Genomic DNA, 16,579 nt, shown 5'->3' on the forward strand with positions numbered 1-16,579 from the left:
CAGCCCTGGTCTATTTGTCTTCAGGGTGTGGTTCAAAAAAAAATATCATCAGATTCATTTCCTAAATGCAGATTTTGTTAGCTGTTGAATGATGAGTGTGTATGTGATATAGTAAATACTTGCCTCTTTTGTTGTAACAACCTTAAAGTATAGTTCTGTGGACTTGAAGTACCTGAGCAAACCAGGCTGAATAAATTCCCACAATGCTGAGCTTCTGGGGTAGTTTCTAAGGGGATAAATGGCTCCTTGATGCTTCCACCCTGTGTCCAAACAAGAAAAAAGTTATCACACAGCTCACCAGACAAATACTTGATTATTAATTTCATAAGTCTCCACCTGCTTTGTTACTTCTGTCATCACAGAGGAGAAATGGAAATGGAATGACAGGGAGAGAGCCAGGTTGGTGTGAACCACATGTGACATACAGAGAAAAATAGCATTTTCCCTTTTCCTTCAAAACCCTGTGGATGCCTTAGTTTGTTAAGATTGTTTACTTAATATTGTAAGTGTCCACTGGGAAGCACAGAGAAACAGTATAGTAGGTATGGAGGGGGAGGTTGGGCATCCAGGTGTTTATGTGGTAAGGTGATCATGAGATTTATAGATTAATGCTCTTCAAAAAGCAAGACACAAAAACCTATGCTTACTGATGTAAAAGGAAATGCATGTGTTTTTTGGCTCTTGTAAACCCATGCAATGTTCTCAAACATTTTCATATTGTATATACACATTGAAAGGAAGATTCATTTATTTCCAGGATCAGGAAGGAACCAAAAAAACTCAGAATCTAAATTCTATGCTCTTCCAAAATCATGGAACCATAGAGCTTTCACACTAGAAAGGGCCTTCAGTGTTTTCTAACCCTCACATTGCATGCATGAAGATATTCAGACTCACAGAGGGAAAGGGACTTGCCCAACTAGTTCATGTCAGAGGCAACATGAACCACACTGCTTAAGTGCCCCACTACTGACTGTACCAAATTACAAATAAAGACCCAGTTCATGTTTTTGGAAGCTATTTTCAAAGAGGACTACTTGCTACATTAGTTTTCCCTCCTAGCCAGGTAGCCTGACTATAGAATTTCCCTACCTGCTTTCATTTTGCTAGCGTTCTAAGAAAGTAGCAACTTTGAAAATTTCTAATATTGGAGAGTATTTCATACATAATTGGCTACATTTCTGATTCTGTAAAGAAGTGGCTCTAAATAAATAGATGTTTTTATCTTTGTATCTATACTGATTTCTTTATTATTTGTTTGCAGGGTATTCCTGAAAATGAAAGAAGAACTACCAAAGCAGAGAGTGCCTGGCTCTTCCGGATATGGTACAACTTTGATCATAAGTATCCTTAATTGAGAAAAAATGGTAGTATGGACATAGGCAATTACAATTTAATGGAACAACTATTTTGACCATTCTCTTCCTGAAGCAGAACATAAACTCTTTGGTCTTCCCATTTCCCTTCAGTGTAGTGGAAAAGGTTATTAAAGGAAACCCACCCAAATGAATTCTGCTGAAACCCCATGAAACCAGTAGCGACTGGTTATTGCAGAAGCTGGCATGTGAAGGAAGTCAGGAGCCCTTATGATAGATTTTCTTTGATATATAGGTTTATTTATTGAGCAGACTTTAATATTTATTGTCCTTTAACTAATTTAGTCAATCCTGAAAAGGGTATTTGTTGGTTCTTGTCAGTGTCCTTGGTAGAATAAAAGAGGAAAGGCTGCCTTAGGGAAAAGCATGAGGATACATTTAAAAACACAGTAATATTAGACACCACAGTAGTCAGTGATATGCCTTTTTTCTCTGACCTTTCCAAAGACTAGCAGATTCTCTCCTCTGTTTAGAATGCCACTGTTTCATTGTTTGCTAGGTTTCTTTCTTGTCTTATTGTAACAGGTGTCTTCATAGCTATACTTTGGATAATGTTATAGGCTATACCCTGTTTAGATAATGCCTTTAAAAACATCTTTTCACTCATTATTTGTTAAAATTAATTTCTTATTTGACAATAGAACTATGAAAAGGGACCATGAAGCTCTTTTGGGCTGAGACTTACCAGTAAATGAGTCAAAACCTGGTTAATGTTCCATTGAAGCAAATTTGGGACAACTACATAAAAATTTTTTTCAAGACTTCCAATCAGGATGGAGGTATAGATGTACATGCTTCTCCTCCTTGTGCAACCGCAAGAGGAATTACAACTAAATCCCAAAACAAGTAACACCCAACACCATCATAAAATCGAACTGTGTGGAAGTTTCACAACCAAGGATTTAAAGAAGCCACATTCGTCCCAACGGGTAGGAGGGGCAGGGACACGGAGATTGGGTGGAGAGGTGAGGAGACCATGTGTGGCGTGGAGAGGTGGCGGTGGAGGCAGAATGGGTATGGGTGGTCCAACATTCACGTGTGGTAGATAAAAATGGGAAAGGATACCTTGGGAGCAAGTGATCTCAAGCCCAGGTCAGACGGTCCAGTCTAGGGTTCCAGTGCCAGGAATATAAATCTCTATAACTTCTGGCTGTAAAAACCAGTAGGGGTCAGGGTGGTGGAAGAAACTGCCAGATTTTCAGGAAACTGCTTAAAGTGCCTGCATGGTCTTAAAGAGTATGCAAACCCACCCATTCTGAGATGTAACACCAGGGCAACGGCTGGAAGGGTGCCAGTTGCACACAGGAATTGGGTAAAGTGACTGGAAAAGGGGCAAGTGCCAGGCAAACCCCCAGAAGCAAGCCAGCAACACAGTCCCTTCTTGGAGCCCTCCCTCTACAGAGAGCCACAAAGAGATCAAGAGGGTTGCCCCACCCTGGTGATCACGTAAGGCTCTGCTCCACACAACTTTCAGGTGCCTTTTACAGGGAGTCAAAGCCACTCTACCTAATATACAGAAACAAACACAGGCTGCCAAATTGAGGAAACAAAGAAATACGGCCCAGATGAAAGAACAGAACAAAACCCCCAAAAAAGAACTAAATGAAACGGAGATAGCCAACCTATCTCCAGAGTTCAAAACACTGGTGATCACAATGCTCAAAGAATTCACTGGGTACAGCAACAACATAAAGGAAGAAGTGAAGGTTACACTAAGAGAAATAAAGAAAAATCTGTAGGGAACCAACAGTGAAGGGAAGGAAGCCGGGATTGATCAACCATTTGGAACATAAGGAAGAAATAAGCATTCAACCAGAACAGTAAGAGGAAACAAGAATTCAAAAAAAAAAAAATGAGGATAGTATAAGAAGACTCTGGGACATCTCCAAATGTGCCAACATCTGAATCATAGGGATGCCAGAAGGAGAAAAGGAAGAGCAAGAAACTGAAAACTTACTTGAAAAAATAATGAAAGAAAACTCCCCTAATTTGGCAAAGGAAATAGACATACAAGTTCAGGAAGCACAGAGAGTCCCAAGCAAGTTGGACCCAAAGAGGACCACCCCCAGACACATCATAATTAAATTACCCAAGATTAAAGATAAGGGGAGAATCTTAAAAAGCAGCAAGAAAAAGACAGATATGTACAAAGGAGTACCCATAAGACTACTAGCTGATTTCTCAAAAGTAATGGCAGGCAAGAAGAAACTGGTATTCAAAGTGATAAAAAGCAAGGACCTACAACCTAGATTACTCTATCCAGCAAAGCTATCATTTAGAATGGAAGGGCAGATAAAGTGCTTCCCAGACAAGGTAAAGCTAAAGGAGCTCATCATCACCAAGCCATTATTACATGAAATGTAAAGGGACTGACTTAAGAAAAAGAAGACAATCAAAACTATGAACATTAAAAAGGGAACAAATTTACAACTGTCACTAACCGAATCTAAAAAAAAATAAGCAGAACAGGAACAGAATCATAAATATGGAAATCATTTGGAGGGTTATCAGCTGGGAGGGAGAAGGGGGAGAAAAGGGGCAAAAGGTGCAGGGATTAAGAAGCATAATTGGTAGGTACAAAATAGGGAGACGTTAAGAACAGTATAGGCAGTGGAGAAGCAAAGGACTTTTGTGCATGACCCATGGATATGAACTAAGGTGGGGAGTTTCTGGAGGAAAGGGTGGTACCAGGCATGGGGGGGAAAGGAGGGATAATTGGTACAAGTGTAATAGCATAATCAATAAAATATACTTAAAATTTTTCCCTTTTGCTTTTCTAATCAAAGCCTTTTATAGGTAAGAATGCATTTAACACTTATTAGAACCTACTACTTACTATATTCTGTTGGCTATATTTTTATGTTCACTTTTCACAATACTCAAAATTAAATTACTGTATGGAAACAAGAATACATGCATATCTATGGTATTAAGACTCTCATTAGGAAGAGAGATCTTGGCGCTTTAAAATTATTTAATGATTTTGTCATTGCTTTTGGCTCCATTTTCAGCGTTTTGGGTATAAGCCACTTTTACATCTCTTGGGACTTTTTCATCCCTCTCTTTTAACAAAAATTGTTTAGTGTTTCCTGCATAAAATGTTCTATACATTTTTCTGCATAATATACAAAACAATTAAATGTTTAGCTTTAATAGATACTGCCAACTGGTTTTCCAGAGTGGTTGTAACCAACTTCTACCCCCAACAGCAAGTTAAGGGAGTTGTGGTTGTTGCACATCTCCATCAAAACCTGGTATTTGTCAGACTTTTAATTTTTAGCCATTTCCATGGGTGTATAGTGATATCTCACGTGGTTTAGTTTGTTTTTCCTTTAATACCCAGTAAGATTAAGCATCCTTTCATATTGGCCATTTTGATACCCTCTTTTATGAAATATATCTGTTCAGTTCTTTTGCCCATTATGTGAGTTGTCTTGTCTAACTGATTTGAAGGTCTTTCTATATTCCTGAATTGGGTTCTTTGTTATATATACTGTGAATATCTTCTCTCAATATGAAGCTCACATTTTCATGTTCTTAAGCCTATTTTTTGAGGAACAGAAATTCATTTTAATGAGGTTTATTTTATCAGTCTTTTATGGTTAGTTCTTTTTGTATCTTAAGAAATCTTTTATATCTCGAGTTCATGAAGATATTTTCTTGTTTTCTTCTGAAGGTATGATTGCTGTAGCTATCACATTTGAATTTACTTGTGGTGTGAGGTATGGTCAAGCCCTACTTTTTTCCTATATGGGTACTCAATTGACCCAGCACCATTTATTAAAAATACCATCTTTAATCCACTGAATCGCAGTGGAGCCTTTGTTGTAAATCACTGGACCATATAACAGGGAGTGGGGGGGTCTGTTTCTGGACTCCCTTTCCTATTTGTCTATTTTTTTAATGTCAATACCAAGCTCTCTTAATTATTGTACTTTACATAAGTCTCCAACAGGGGATATCCTCTAGCTTTGCTATTCTTTAGTATCACCTTGGCTATTTTATGCATGTTGCATTTTTTGTCTAAATTTTAGAAACAGCTTATAATTTTCATATACACACTCACAAACATGCCCACTGGCAATTTTATAGGGTTTGTATTAAATCTATAAATGAATTTGGAGAGAACTGACACCTTAATGATATTGACTCTTCTAATCCATAAACCTTCATTTATTTAGACCGTCTTTAATTTTCCTTTAATAATGTATTTTAGTTTTCAGTAACAGGTTTTACATAATTTTCATTTGATTTCTCTCTACATTTTGATATTTTTTATGCCATTGCAAATGGTTTTTATTTTATTTTCTACTTGTTTGTTGTAGTTTAGGTATACAATTGGATTTTTAGATATTGAACTTGTATCCAGCCATCTGATTAAATTCACTTATTATTTCTAATTATAGATTCTTTCTGATATTCTGTACATACAAACAAGCGAATAATCATTTTTTCCCTTTTCAATGCCTTGGGTTTTCTTAATGTTTTATTATACTAGTCGGATCTCTCTAATACGATGTTGAATATAAGTGATGATAGTGGAAATTTTTATCTTATTCCTAGCCTTGGGGGGAAATTTTTCAATACTTTGCTATTAAGTGTGGTGTTAGCTATAGGCTTTTGAAATATCCTTTTCAACTTAAGAATATTCCCTCTATTTCTAGTCTGCTGAGAGGTTTTCTTTTTAATCATGAAAAGATACTGGATGTTATCAGATTTTTCTGTGCATCAATTGAGATGATTGTATGTTTTATTCTCCTATAATCTGTTATTGCACTGATTCTCATTGATTATTTGAATATTTAACCAATCTTGTGTTGCTAGAATGAACCCCACTTGGTCATCATGTGCTTTGTGTATGCCACTGGATTTAATTTGCTAATATTTTGCGTCTATTTTCATGAGAGATACTGCTTTGTGACTTTTTTCTTGTAATGTCATGTCAAGTTTCTACAATAAGGTTATGCTGGCTTTATAAAATGAGTGGGGCAGAATTTTTCTCTTTTCCCATTTTCTCGAGAATTGGTGTTATTTCTTCCTTAAGTGCTGGGAAGACTTTACCAGTGAAGCCACCTGGGCCTGAAGTGTTTTGCATAAGAACGTTTTTAATTTCTTTAATAGATACAGGACTACAGATTTTCTTTTGTCAATATTTGGTAAGTTTTGGTTTTTAAGGAAAACCAAAGGAAAAAAGGAAAAAAATCTTCATTTTTTAAAAGATTTTATTTATTTATTTTTAGAGAGAGGGGAAGGGAGGGAGAAAGAGAGGGAAACAAACATTAATGTGTGATTACCTCTCACATACCCCCCACTGGGGACCTGGCCTGCAACCCAGGCATGTGCCCTGACTGGAAATAGAACCAGCAACCCTTCAGTTCGCAGGCCGGCACTCAATCTACCGAACCACACCAGCCTAGGGCATAAGGAATTTATTTTTATAGAGTTAAACACCAAGACTTGTTAGCCTCAATACTACCCTATTAAGTATCACTAGACTCAGACCTGGTAGTTTATGTGCTTAGTGCATTAGTAGAATTCATTATTCCAGGTTTTCAGTGGTTTTGTGTGGTGTGATTTCCTAGGTTTACAGTTGTAATACAAATACATAATTCAATAATTAATACAAGAATAAACTTTTGCATACTCACAAGCGTAAACCTACTTTTGCCCAGCCCTGTGTAGTATCATGTCTGTTTTTTTTATTTTTTGGAGAATAAGTAAATAGTGAAATGAAGGTCTTTGTTAGAAGATCTCCTGATACATAAGTTATAAAAACATTTTTAAAATTGGATTTCCTTTGATAATGAAGTTTCAGCTTATTCAAGAGGCCCGCTGAATCTGCAATAAATGATTGAAACCATTTTTGTTACTGTGTTCTACTACTGGAATATTTAATCTCTTCAGACTGTTAACCTTTTTTTACTTTCTTTGCATCACCTTCAGTGCTAAATTGTGAGTGATTTTGTCTTCCATTTTTTTATTAAAGTCATAAAGGCAGTATGATATGGTGGAAAGGGCACAGGGTTGGAATCAGACCAATTTGGGTTGGTGTAGTGGTGCTTCATTTACTTAATTGTGTGATTTTAGGCAGATCATGGGCCTCTGAGCCTCAGTTCTCCTCTCTATGAAATAGAAATAATTATAAAATCTACCTTTGCTATCTCACTGACATAATGTGATAAAATGAGACAACATGTGAGAGTCCTTTGCTATCCTCTGAAATGGTTGTTACACTGTGTAGGTGGTTGTTATCAGATGAGTTATTCTTTTAAATTTGTGAAGAAAGGAACGCAACTCTTCCTTAACCAGCACAGCTATCTGAAGCCTCTGCTGACACACAGTGGGCCTCCTCTCACAACAACTCTCCCTGCCTGCTGTGGACCCATTGCAAGATGCCTAACCAGCCCCCAGGCTTATGAAGTAAGTGAATTTTATCCAAAACCTAAGTTCTTAATGTATTAAGTTAAACTTCTCTGCTCTGTAGTTGAGTTACTAGTTTTGTTTTGTTTTGCTTACCTTTAAGGTATAAAATTGATGAGAGGGAATATAAGCATATTTTGCTCAGCCAGAAAAGAAACTGAAACCTATAAATGTAATTTGTAGCCTTTGAAACATTTGAAAACAGATCTAGAATAGTACCTCATCTTACTGTTGGTGATTTTGGTAAATCTCTTTCCATGCTGGTTTTCATTTATTTGCAGTATGTGGCCTGAGCTTAGTACTAAATGTGTGTGTGTTTTAATCTATAAATTCAGGTTTTCACAGTCATATTGAGAGGATTACTAAAACAATTTTTGATGCCCCTAAGGTACAACAGATGGTCTTTTATTTCACACTTATTATCTTTTGGATATTAGGAAAGCTTTTTCGAACTCCGTTCCACATTGCTGGGAGGTGTCAGCATATCCAGATATAATCTATATGCCATATTTTTCCTAGCTACCAACATATGATTGGTGATTTGTCAAGCATTGCAACAAAGAAAGAAATGACAAATGCCGCCCAGCTTTTATTTTAAAAATATGAGCATTTTCAAGTTTCTTCTAAAAAACTTTTGCTTCTAACCCAAACCTTCAGAAATAATTTGTGGCATCAAGTAAAACACCCATTTTAACAAAACCCACCAGTTTTGACTACTCTGATGCAATGTCTTCAGTAGGCGAGGCTGTGGTGAAGCCGCGCACACATGCACCCCCCCCAGTTCCCTGCAACTGTCTCTGTGCATGTGAGCACAGACCCCACAGAGAATCGATGGGGAAGAGTAGACTCAGAGGGGATGGCACCCGGGACAGGGAGGAGTACCTTCCAGCTTTGTGTTACATTGACTCGTGCATGTTTCTGACAGATAGTGCTGGTGGGGTGGGAGGACACCCCATGTTATCTCTTCTCTCCCTCCCACATTTCCCAATCCCCTCTCAAGCACAGTCTCCATTCCCTCTGTGCCCTGTTAGCCCACGTGACTCTGTTCAGGGGGTGAGCCAACTCTGTTGATAAGTCAGTAAGGCTCAGCTCTGGGATTCCAGAGACCCACTTGGCCATCACCAAAACCCAAAAGAATTCCATGAGTGTGTGTCCTATGGAATTAACTAAATATAACACTGTAGTCGTTTCCTAGTGCTGCTATAGCAGCACAACTGAATGGATTAACAACAGAAATTTATTGTCTCACAGTCTGGAGGCTAGAAGTCTGAGGTAAAGGTGTTGGCAAGGTTGGTTCCCTGAGGGCTGCGAGGGAGAATGTTTCTGCCTCCCTCCTGGTGCGGTTTGCTGCCAGGCTTTGGCATTCCTTGGCTTAGAGATGCATCATACAGATCTCTGTCTTCATCTTCACATGATGTGTTCTGTCTGTCTGTCTGTCTCTTTCCATCTGTCTCGGTGTGTGTGTCCAAATTTCCCCTTTTTATAGGAATGCCTACTCTTTTTAGTTATAAAAGTAATATGCTGTGGCCAAATATTCAAACAGTATGGAATGTACAAAGTGAGTAATAAAAGTTGTCTTCGTTCTCCCACCTACATCCCTCAGAAGCAGTCTTTATTAAGGCTTTATTGTGGATACTTCTTGATATATTTTACCTTCACAAACTTACATGTTCATATACAAGGGGCTACCCAAAAAAAAACCCCTGAATTTATTTATAAAAATTGTGTATTTATTCTCACATGTTTAAACATCAGTCACCTTCAAAGTACTCTGCATTTGATGCAATAAACCTATTAAAAAGTTTTTTCCACTGCTCAAGACGGTTTTGAACCCTTTCAGTCTTGATGCCTTTTAGTGCTTCTGCCGTTTTTTGTTTCACCTCTTCTACACCGGCAAAACGTTTCCCTTTGAGGACTTTCTTCATTTGGGAAAACAAAAATAGTTGCTGAGGTGAGATCAGGTGTATGGGGGGGGGCTTGGGGGTCATGCTGTTTTTGGTTAAAAACTGCTGAACACTCAGCGTGACATGGGCAGGTGCGCTTGTAAATCACCCATCATGAAATGGGCAGATGCGTTGAAAGAGCCTTCAAACAAAATTCACTGAAGCTGAATGCAGCCTCTCACAACAATGCCAGCTGGTTCCCTGATACAGATGGGTTCCTAGAACACTCACCTAGTGGGGGAAGCCTGTACTACAAGGGGCCCACCCTGCAGAAAACAAGTCCCTTTTTTGGGGGGTCCTTCCCTTGTATAGATGTTTGTCATTGTTTTTACACAAATAAGATCATAATCAGTGTATTGTCCTGCTACCTGCTTTATTTTGCTTAATGATACATCATGGATTCCTTTCTATGAGTACATGAGAGCCTTTGCCTTCTCTTTATTCATGGCTGCAAAGTGGTGCTCCATTGTGTGACTACGCTGAGATTGATTTAATCAGTCTCCTATGGATAGACCTTTAAGTTGTTTCCTTTTCCTTTTTGTTATAACAAGCAATGTTTATGGCGGATATCCTTGTGCATATAAATTTATCTAAGTATATAAAGGTATATAGAATAGATTTTAGAGGTTAAATTGCTGGGTCAAAGGGCATATATGCATTTTAAAATTTGATAGATACTTCCCCAAATCTCAAACTTAATAAAGACATTAAAAGGTGCTGAAAAGTCCCTGATGACATTTGAAGGTACCACAGAAATTTGTCCTGAGTCTTGCTAAATTTAATTAAGTGATAGATACTAGTTAGACTTAGTGTTTTAACTAGTTTAAGCAGGAAGGAATTATGGGTGGTTGGTGGTTATGGGTTTGGTTTTTAATTCACATGTCTTTGTCTTTGAGTAACTAGGCAAATTTCTAGCAACAGCAAACTAAATTTATGTTATTTTGTCTAATAGTCTCCTCAGTCTATTTGACCATCGTACACAAATTTAAAATTTTCAAACACACCTAGTATTGGAGAGCTGTATATAGAATGTTTCTATCAGCTCTACTTCTCTCAAGGAGTATTAGTCACATACCTTTTTGCTTGATCAATATGAGTCATTAGAATTATTCTTACTCTTTACATTAAAAATGACTTTATTATTTTTAAAAGTAATATGTGTTCAGTCCTGGCCAGGTAGCTCAGTTGGTTAGAGCATTGCCCCGATACACCAAGTTTGCAGGTTCAGTCCCTGGTCAGGGTACATACAAGAATCAACCAATGAATGCACAAATAAGTGGAAAAACAAACCAATGTTTCTCTCTCTAAAATCAATAAATTAAAAAAAATTAAAAAGTAATGTGTTCATTATAATAAACGTTGAGATAGTACAGAAACATAAGAAGAAAATAAAAATTACAAGCACTGTATTATGCAGAGAACTACATATGTCATTATTTTGTTGAATGCCCTTCCAGACTTTTCTATGCACACATACATTTTTTTACGAATTTGGAACTATATTTTCTTGACGTTTTCCCCTATTGTAGAACTGTATTTAATTATACTCTTTGGACCACAAAGTATCCATTAGGATCAATGTTTATCAAGCTGGGAAATAAGTATGCAGTGAGGGTTCAATATATTTGGGGGACATTGTATTTCTAGGCATGGTTTTTTTTTTTTTTACTTTATTTTTAGAGAGGGGAAGGGAAGGAGGAAGAGAGGGAGAGAAACTGATGTGTGGTTGCCTCTTGTGCACCCTCTACTGGGGACCTGGCCCACAACCCAGGCATGTGCCCTGACTGGGAATTGAACTGGCGACCCTTTGGTTCACAGGCTGGCACACAATCCACTGAGCCACGCCAACTACAGCTAGGCATTGTTAATACAGAAGTAAAAGTTTCATTTACATAAATCCATTCAATAATCAATTGAACTTGCGTTTAGTGAATTCTTTCTGTGTGCCCCAAACTGTTACGTTGCTGGACTAGAGCACAGAAGGGACTTAGTCTAGTGGGGGGCTGTGTCCAAAGCAGACCAGTGTCCATGCAGTTATGATACGAGGGCAAGTGCTGCTCTGGGGAGAGGGCTAAGTAGAGGGTGCTACAGGAGAGCATAGGAGAAACACTTCCAAGCTAGCCTTGGAAGATCAAGGATGATTTCTGGGAAAAAGTGACTTTAAACTGAGACCTCAGTGATAACTAGGTGCTCATCATGTGACGGAGGCCAGAGGGTATAGGAGGTAAGAGAAAGCTTGAGAGATTTAAGCAGCTGTCAGCAGTTCAGTGTTGCAGGCACACAATGGGGCTGTTGGGGTTGGGGAAGGAGACCATGGTGGGAGGTGAAGCTGAAGGCCTAAGTCAACAATGTCTTTTAGGCCAAGTTAAGGACTTTTGACTTGAATCCTAAGGGCAGTGGGCTATCCCTGAGGGATTTAAGTAGAGAGTACTTGAAAATTCTATTGGAAATGTTTCTTGAATTTCACAATTCCTAAAACTTATTTTATTTGCTTTTAGAACCAGGAACAATTGAAAGATGATGACTCCGATCTTATTCTCAATGATGGTGATATTAGTTTGACCTATGGGGATTCTACTGTGAACACTGAATCAGCATCATCTGGTGCCCCGAGGAGATTTATGGGAAACAGTTCTGAAGATGCCTTGGATCGAGAGCTTGCATTTGGAGACCATGAACTGGTCATTCGGGGAACACGCCTGGTTCTCCCTATGGATGATTCTGAGCCCCCATTAAATTTGTTAGATAATACGAGACACAGTCCAGCCTAAACTTACTAATACTCACTTAGTGATTTGTAAAATTTGCACATGTGATTGTGAAGAAATTCGTACTACCTAAAAAGTCCCAGTGCATGTCTGAATGTTTAAGCTATATAAATGCTATTTATATGGCATCGAAAGAATATAATTATCGTGTACAAGGCAGATTGTGAACAAACTCTTTTATGTTTTATTGGCTGCACTATGTAGACTGGATTTGTTTTAGAAAGTTATTTTCACAGTGATGTTGTGTGTTCCGTTAGCTTTCTGTCTCAGTTAAAATATAAAAAGTGACAGATTTACTCTTTCTTATATTTACCTGACACTTAACCAGAGTACCATGTTTTTGTGATGTGAATTAATTTTGTTTTGTGGGAGGGGAAGGGGAGAAGAAAGAGGGAATGTTATTTCTGGGGGAGCCCAGGGAGGAGAGGTTCCTTTGTTGGGAAACTTAAGTTGATTGCTGCTGCCTTTGTCCTGACCTTTTTCTTTCCTTTTTCTCTGGTGGCCTGTTGTGGTGCAAGAGTCTGATGGCATTCTGATCCTGCCCCATTCAGGCTGGAGAATGAAGTGTGGGGCCCTTTGTCCCTTGCTATGAAAGGACCTATTCCTTGACTACAGTCCGCTGCTGTTGGGAAAAGAAGGCCACCGATGCCTTCCAAGTCTGTGTTTCTTTTCTTCTAGACCAAGACCATAGAAGGAGATGCATCCAGTCAGCTTAGCCAAAATACAGGCGTATATAGTTTAAGGCACTTGATTTTGATTTGGAGGGGCTGGGGCGGCCAGAGAGGGGGCAGAGGGCAGGAGGGGAGTAAAGACAATGGTGGTTTGGAGGTCTCTCTTCCCAAATATGTAAATATTCTATACCAGATACGTTTAAATAAGAAACTCGATTGCTGCTTACTTTTTGATTCTGTACTTGATCTGTATAGCAAGCTTTATGGTCAGAAGTTTTTTATATGGATTTAAATCGCTGCTCTTTAGCAGCCAAACAGGAGCAAAATGTAAAACTTTTGAACTTACTGTGTCTAATTGTCATTTGTTAGTCTGTAGTTGATGTTAAAAGTTAATTTATGAATCCATGATCATTGCACACTACACCAAAGTTGGTGATAAGAGAAATTCAGTGCTCTGGAGGGCGTATTGTAAGGGTGAGGACTCTTCTCTGCATGCTGGTGTAGTTGTCTTTATTTTCATGTTACTTTTTAATATGAAATACCTAAGTTGCTGTGTGTTTTTCTTTGTTTACAGTTTTCAAGGAACAGTACATAACAGTTTCCCATTTCATATTCATAGTATGAAAGTGGATGCTATTTTGTGATGCCGAAAATACCTAAAGGTTCATTGAACGCTTGGAAAGGGCATACTTTCTTATGTTGATTCTGACCTGTTAATATTTCAGGAGGAAAAGAGAAACTTTTTGTGGGTTTTCTCCCCTCAGGTTTAGTAGCTTTGCCTTATGTTTTACCCAGTTTAAAAATTGATAAATTTACACAATGTTCAACTTTTCCAATGAAAAGTATCTTTCAAAAAAAAACTATATTTATTCTCCCAAAGGTATCTGTGCTGTTGTAAATACTCCTTGAGATTTTAAGGGAATTCTACTGTTGTACACTCGAGTGGCAGCTCTAACTGTTGACAGAGCCATTTGTTATGTAGCGATAGTGACTTTCCTGCTATGCAGGAACCCTGCGAAGTGTGCATTTTATATGATGTGTGCCTCTTCATGCAGTCAATATTTTCTTGATAGTGTATGCTTGAGGGGCTTTGAACTTCAGCATCATTTACCCATGAAGTTACTCACATTGCAAAAGGTTATACAAGAAATTAACAGTTACCTTTTTTATCCTGTCAGGCTTGTGTGCTCACTTTATTAGAATGACTATAAATACTTAGCATGACAAATTCAGTAACTCGTCTGTTTCAGCATGCATAAGATTTTTTCTTAGAGAAACTGTTAATGCTTGAGTCAACTAAATCAGCCTTTGTACATTTTCAAAGGGGAACCAAGCCTGCTGTGCTTAGATCAGCATCTGGAAGATTCTTCTCTCCTCTAATCTGTGTGCACATCTCCAAGCAAAGAAGGAAAAAACAAATTCTGCTCATATACCTGTTGGGTTTAGACACCTGAATGAATCTATATGAAGTACGGTCTGAGTTGCCATCATGCACAAGTAGATCTGCTCTTGGACTTGTTTTTCTGCTCTTTGTGAACTCTACACGTTTGAATGACTTGAACGTTGTACCTTTTACAGTTATTTTTTAAGATTCCTTGGCATTTTATCTTAGTTGTCCGTGTTTGGCAATGTGATGTTACAGTAATAGACTTTTAATCTTTATGTATTTTTTGTTTTCACTTGGAGTACTTGGACAAATGTTATAGTGGTTTCTTTTAGGAAAATCTGTCATTAAAAAAATTATAGCCTTGCAAATAACCACTCAACCGTATTTAAGTCACAGTTTATTCTAGTGAGAAGTAAAGAATGCTGACTTCATTTATTTTTCTACCTATATACCTGGCAGGAAAGGAGGAAGACTAATGTTTATAAAAGAAACAAATGGAAACCCAACAGAGTGTAACTTATGGCGTGGTAAATTTTTAGTGCTTATGTATAAGGCTGGATGTATTTGCTTATGGTCACAATTGGACAATTTAAGAAATATGATTCAAAGCAGTTGAACCCTGTTGTACTAATTTGTAGCCTGTTGGCTCAGTAATGGATAATGTCATGAAAAATGTTAGTTCCATTATATGGGGAAAGTAAATTCTGTATCCAGTTAGGTAGAAAGGCAGTTCCAAGTCTGGCTGAAAGCGTGATCACACAACTTGTTCTTTTTTCAAGTTAAAGCTAAGTCTTTCTTTTTGGACATGAAAAGTTTTGTAGGTTAGAGTTTGCTGACGGCAACTTTGTGTAGTCTAATAGTGGCACTAACCACATTATTGTGTTTTGTTGCCATCCGTTCCAGCTTCCTTGCTCATGGTCCTACAAAAGACACACATGGTAGACCTATATACCGTAGGCCCTTTTCTTGACTAAACCCCTGTTTACAAGTCAGACCCTTCATTAGATTTGAGCAAGTACATTTGTTAACTTGACTCAATATGGGAGCGTAAGGAGGTGAAAGCGTAGATGGTTTGACTTAATCAGGAAGTCCTTAATAGGAAGTACCCCACACATGATGCAGTATGAAGCATGAGGCTTGAAATAAAAATGAATAACAGTAGTTCCCCTTTATTGAGCCCCTCTTAGATAAATCAGTGTATATATGAGGTATTTTTTTTAATCCTCACCCAAGGACATGCTTACTGATTTTAGAGAGAGGGAGAGAAACATCAATTGATTGCTTTTTGTATGTGCCCTGACCAGGATCAAACCCATACGCAGCCTAGGCACATGCCCTGATCAGAAATCAAACCTGCAGCCTTTTGGTTTACAGGACACCATTCCAACCAACTGAGCCATGCCAGCCAGAGCAATATGAGGTATTTTTAAATCTACATATAATTTCACCTTAATTATGCTGTGAGCATACATTATATTCAGAGAAGTCACACTGCTAGTAAGTGAAAAAGCTAAATCACATCCAATCTTGTCTCCAAAGTGTAAACTGTTAACCACTACTCTGTTGGCTTCAGTGGCAGGATCCAGGCTAATCTATCTCGAGTATACCTAGAAGGATGATAAAGGGAGCTGCAGACTTCAGTCCTGCTGCCCACCACCTGTATGTCATCAGGTCAGGGTAGAGCATGAAGTCTCAACTCTGTTTCTCCACTAGGTGCACTACTGGCTGCAGACACGAGTTCCCCTGGTTGGGAAGCTTCTCAAATGCGTTGTGAAGTGCCTGTGTCTCCAAGCCCGTGGATAAGGCAACCTGGTTAGCACCCTGCTTGCATATTCCACCCTCCAACATTTTCACCAAAGGGCCCATGTCTTAAGACAGAGCTTGTGGTCCTGAATGATGCCTCTGTGACCACATAGTCTGGTGTAATAGAAAAAACCCAGGCTTTGGAGTTACACAAATCTGGATTCAAATTCAGACCCTGCTACTTGCTTATTGTGTAACATTGGCCAGTTGC

At 38.3% G+C, this 16,579-nt stretch overlaps 1 protein-coding gene across 2 annotated transcripts in view; it reads left to right on the forward strand.

Annotated features, from left to right (window-relative positions):
- Positions 1–14,936, forward strand: part of SLC9A6 (solute carrier family 9 member A6) — a 57,546-nt gene extending 42,610 nt beyond the window's left edge. For both annotated transcript variants that reach the window (XM_054578099.1, XM_054578098.1), the window contains 3 exons: positions 1,265–1,344; positions 7,691–7,796; positions 12,238–14,936. In XM_054578099.1, coding sequence (XP_054434074.1) covers positions 1,265–1,344; positions 7,691–7,796; positions 12,238–12,510 — 459 coding nt within the window. In that variant the 3' untranslated portion in view covers positions 12,511–14,936. The remainder of the gene's footprint in view (positions 1–1,264; positions 1,345–7,690; positions 7,797–12,237) is intronic.
- The last annotated feature ends 1,643 nt before the right edge of the window (positions 14,937–16,579 follow it).

The sequence above is a fragment of the Pteronotus mesoamericanus genome, unplaced genomic scaffold, assembly GCF_021234165.1.
Source record: "Pteronotus mesoamericanus isolate MK-2021 breed Mesoamerican mustached bat unplaced genomic scaffold, CSHL_Meso_final contig_49, whole genome shotgun sequence".
NCBI lineage: Eukaryota > Metazoa > Chordata > Mammalia > Chiroptera > Mormoopidae > Pteronotus > Pteronotus mesoamericanus.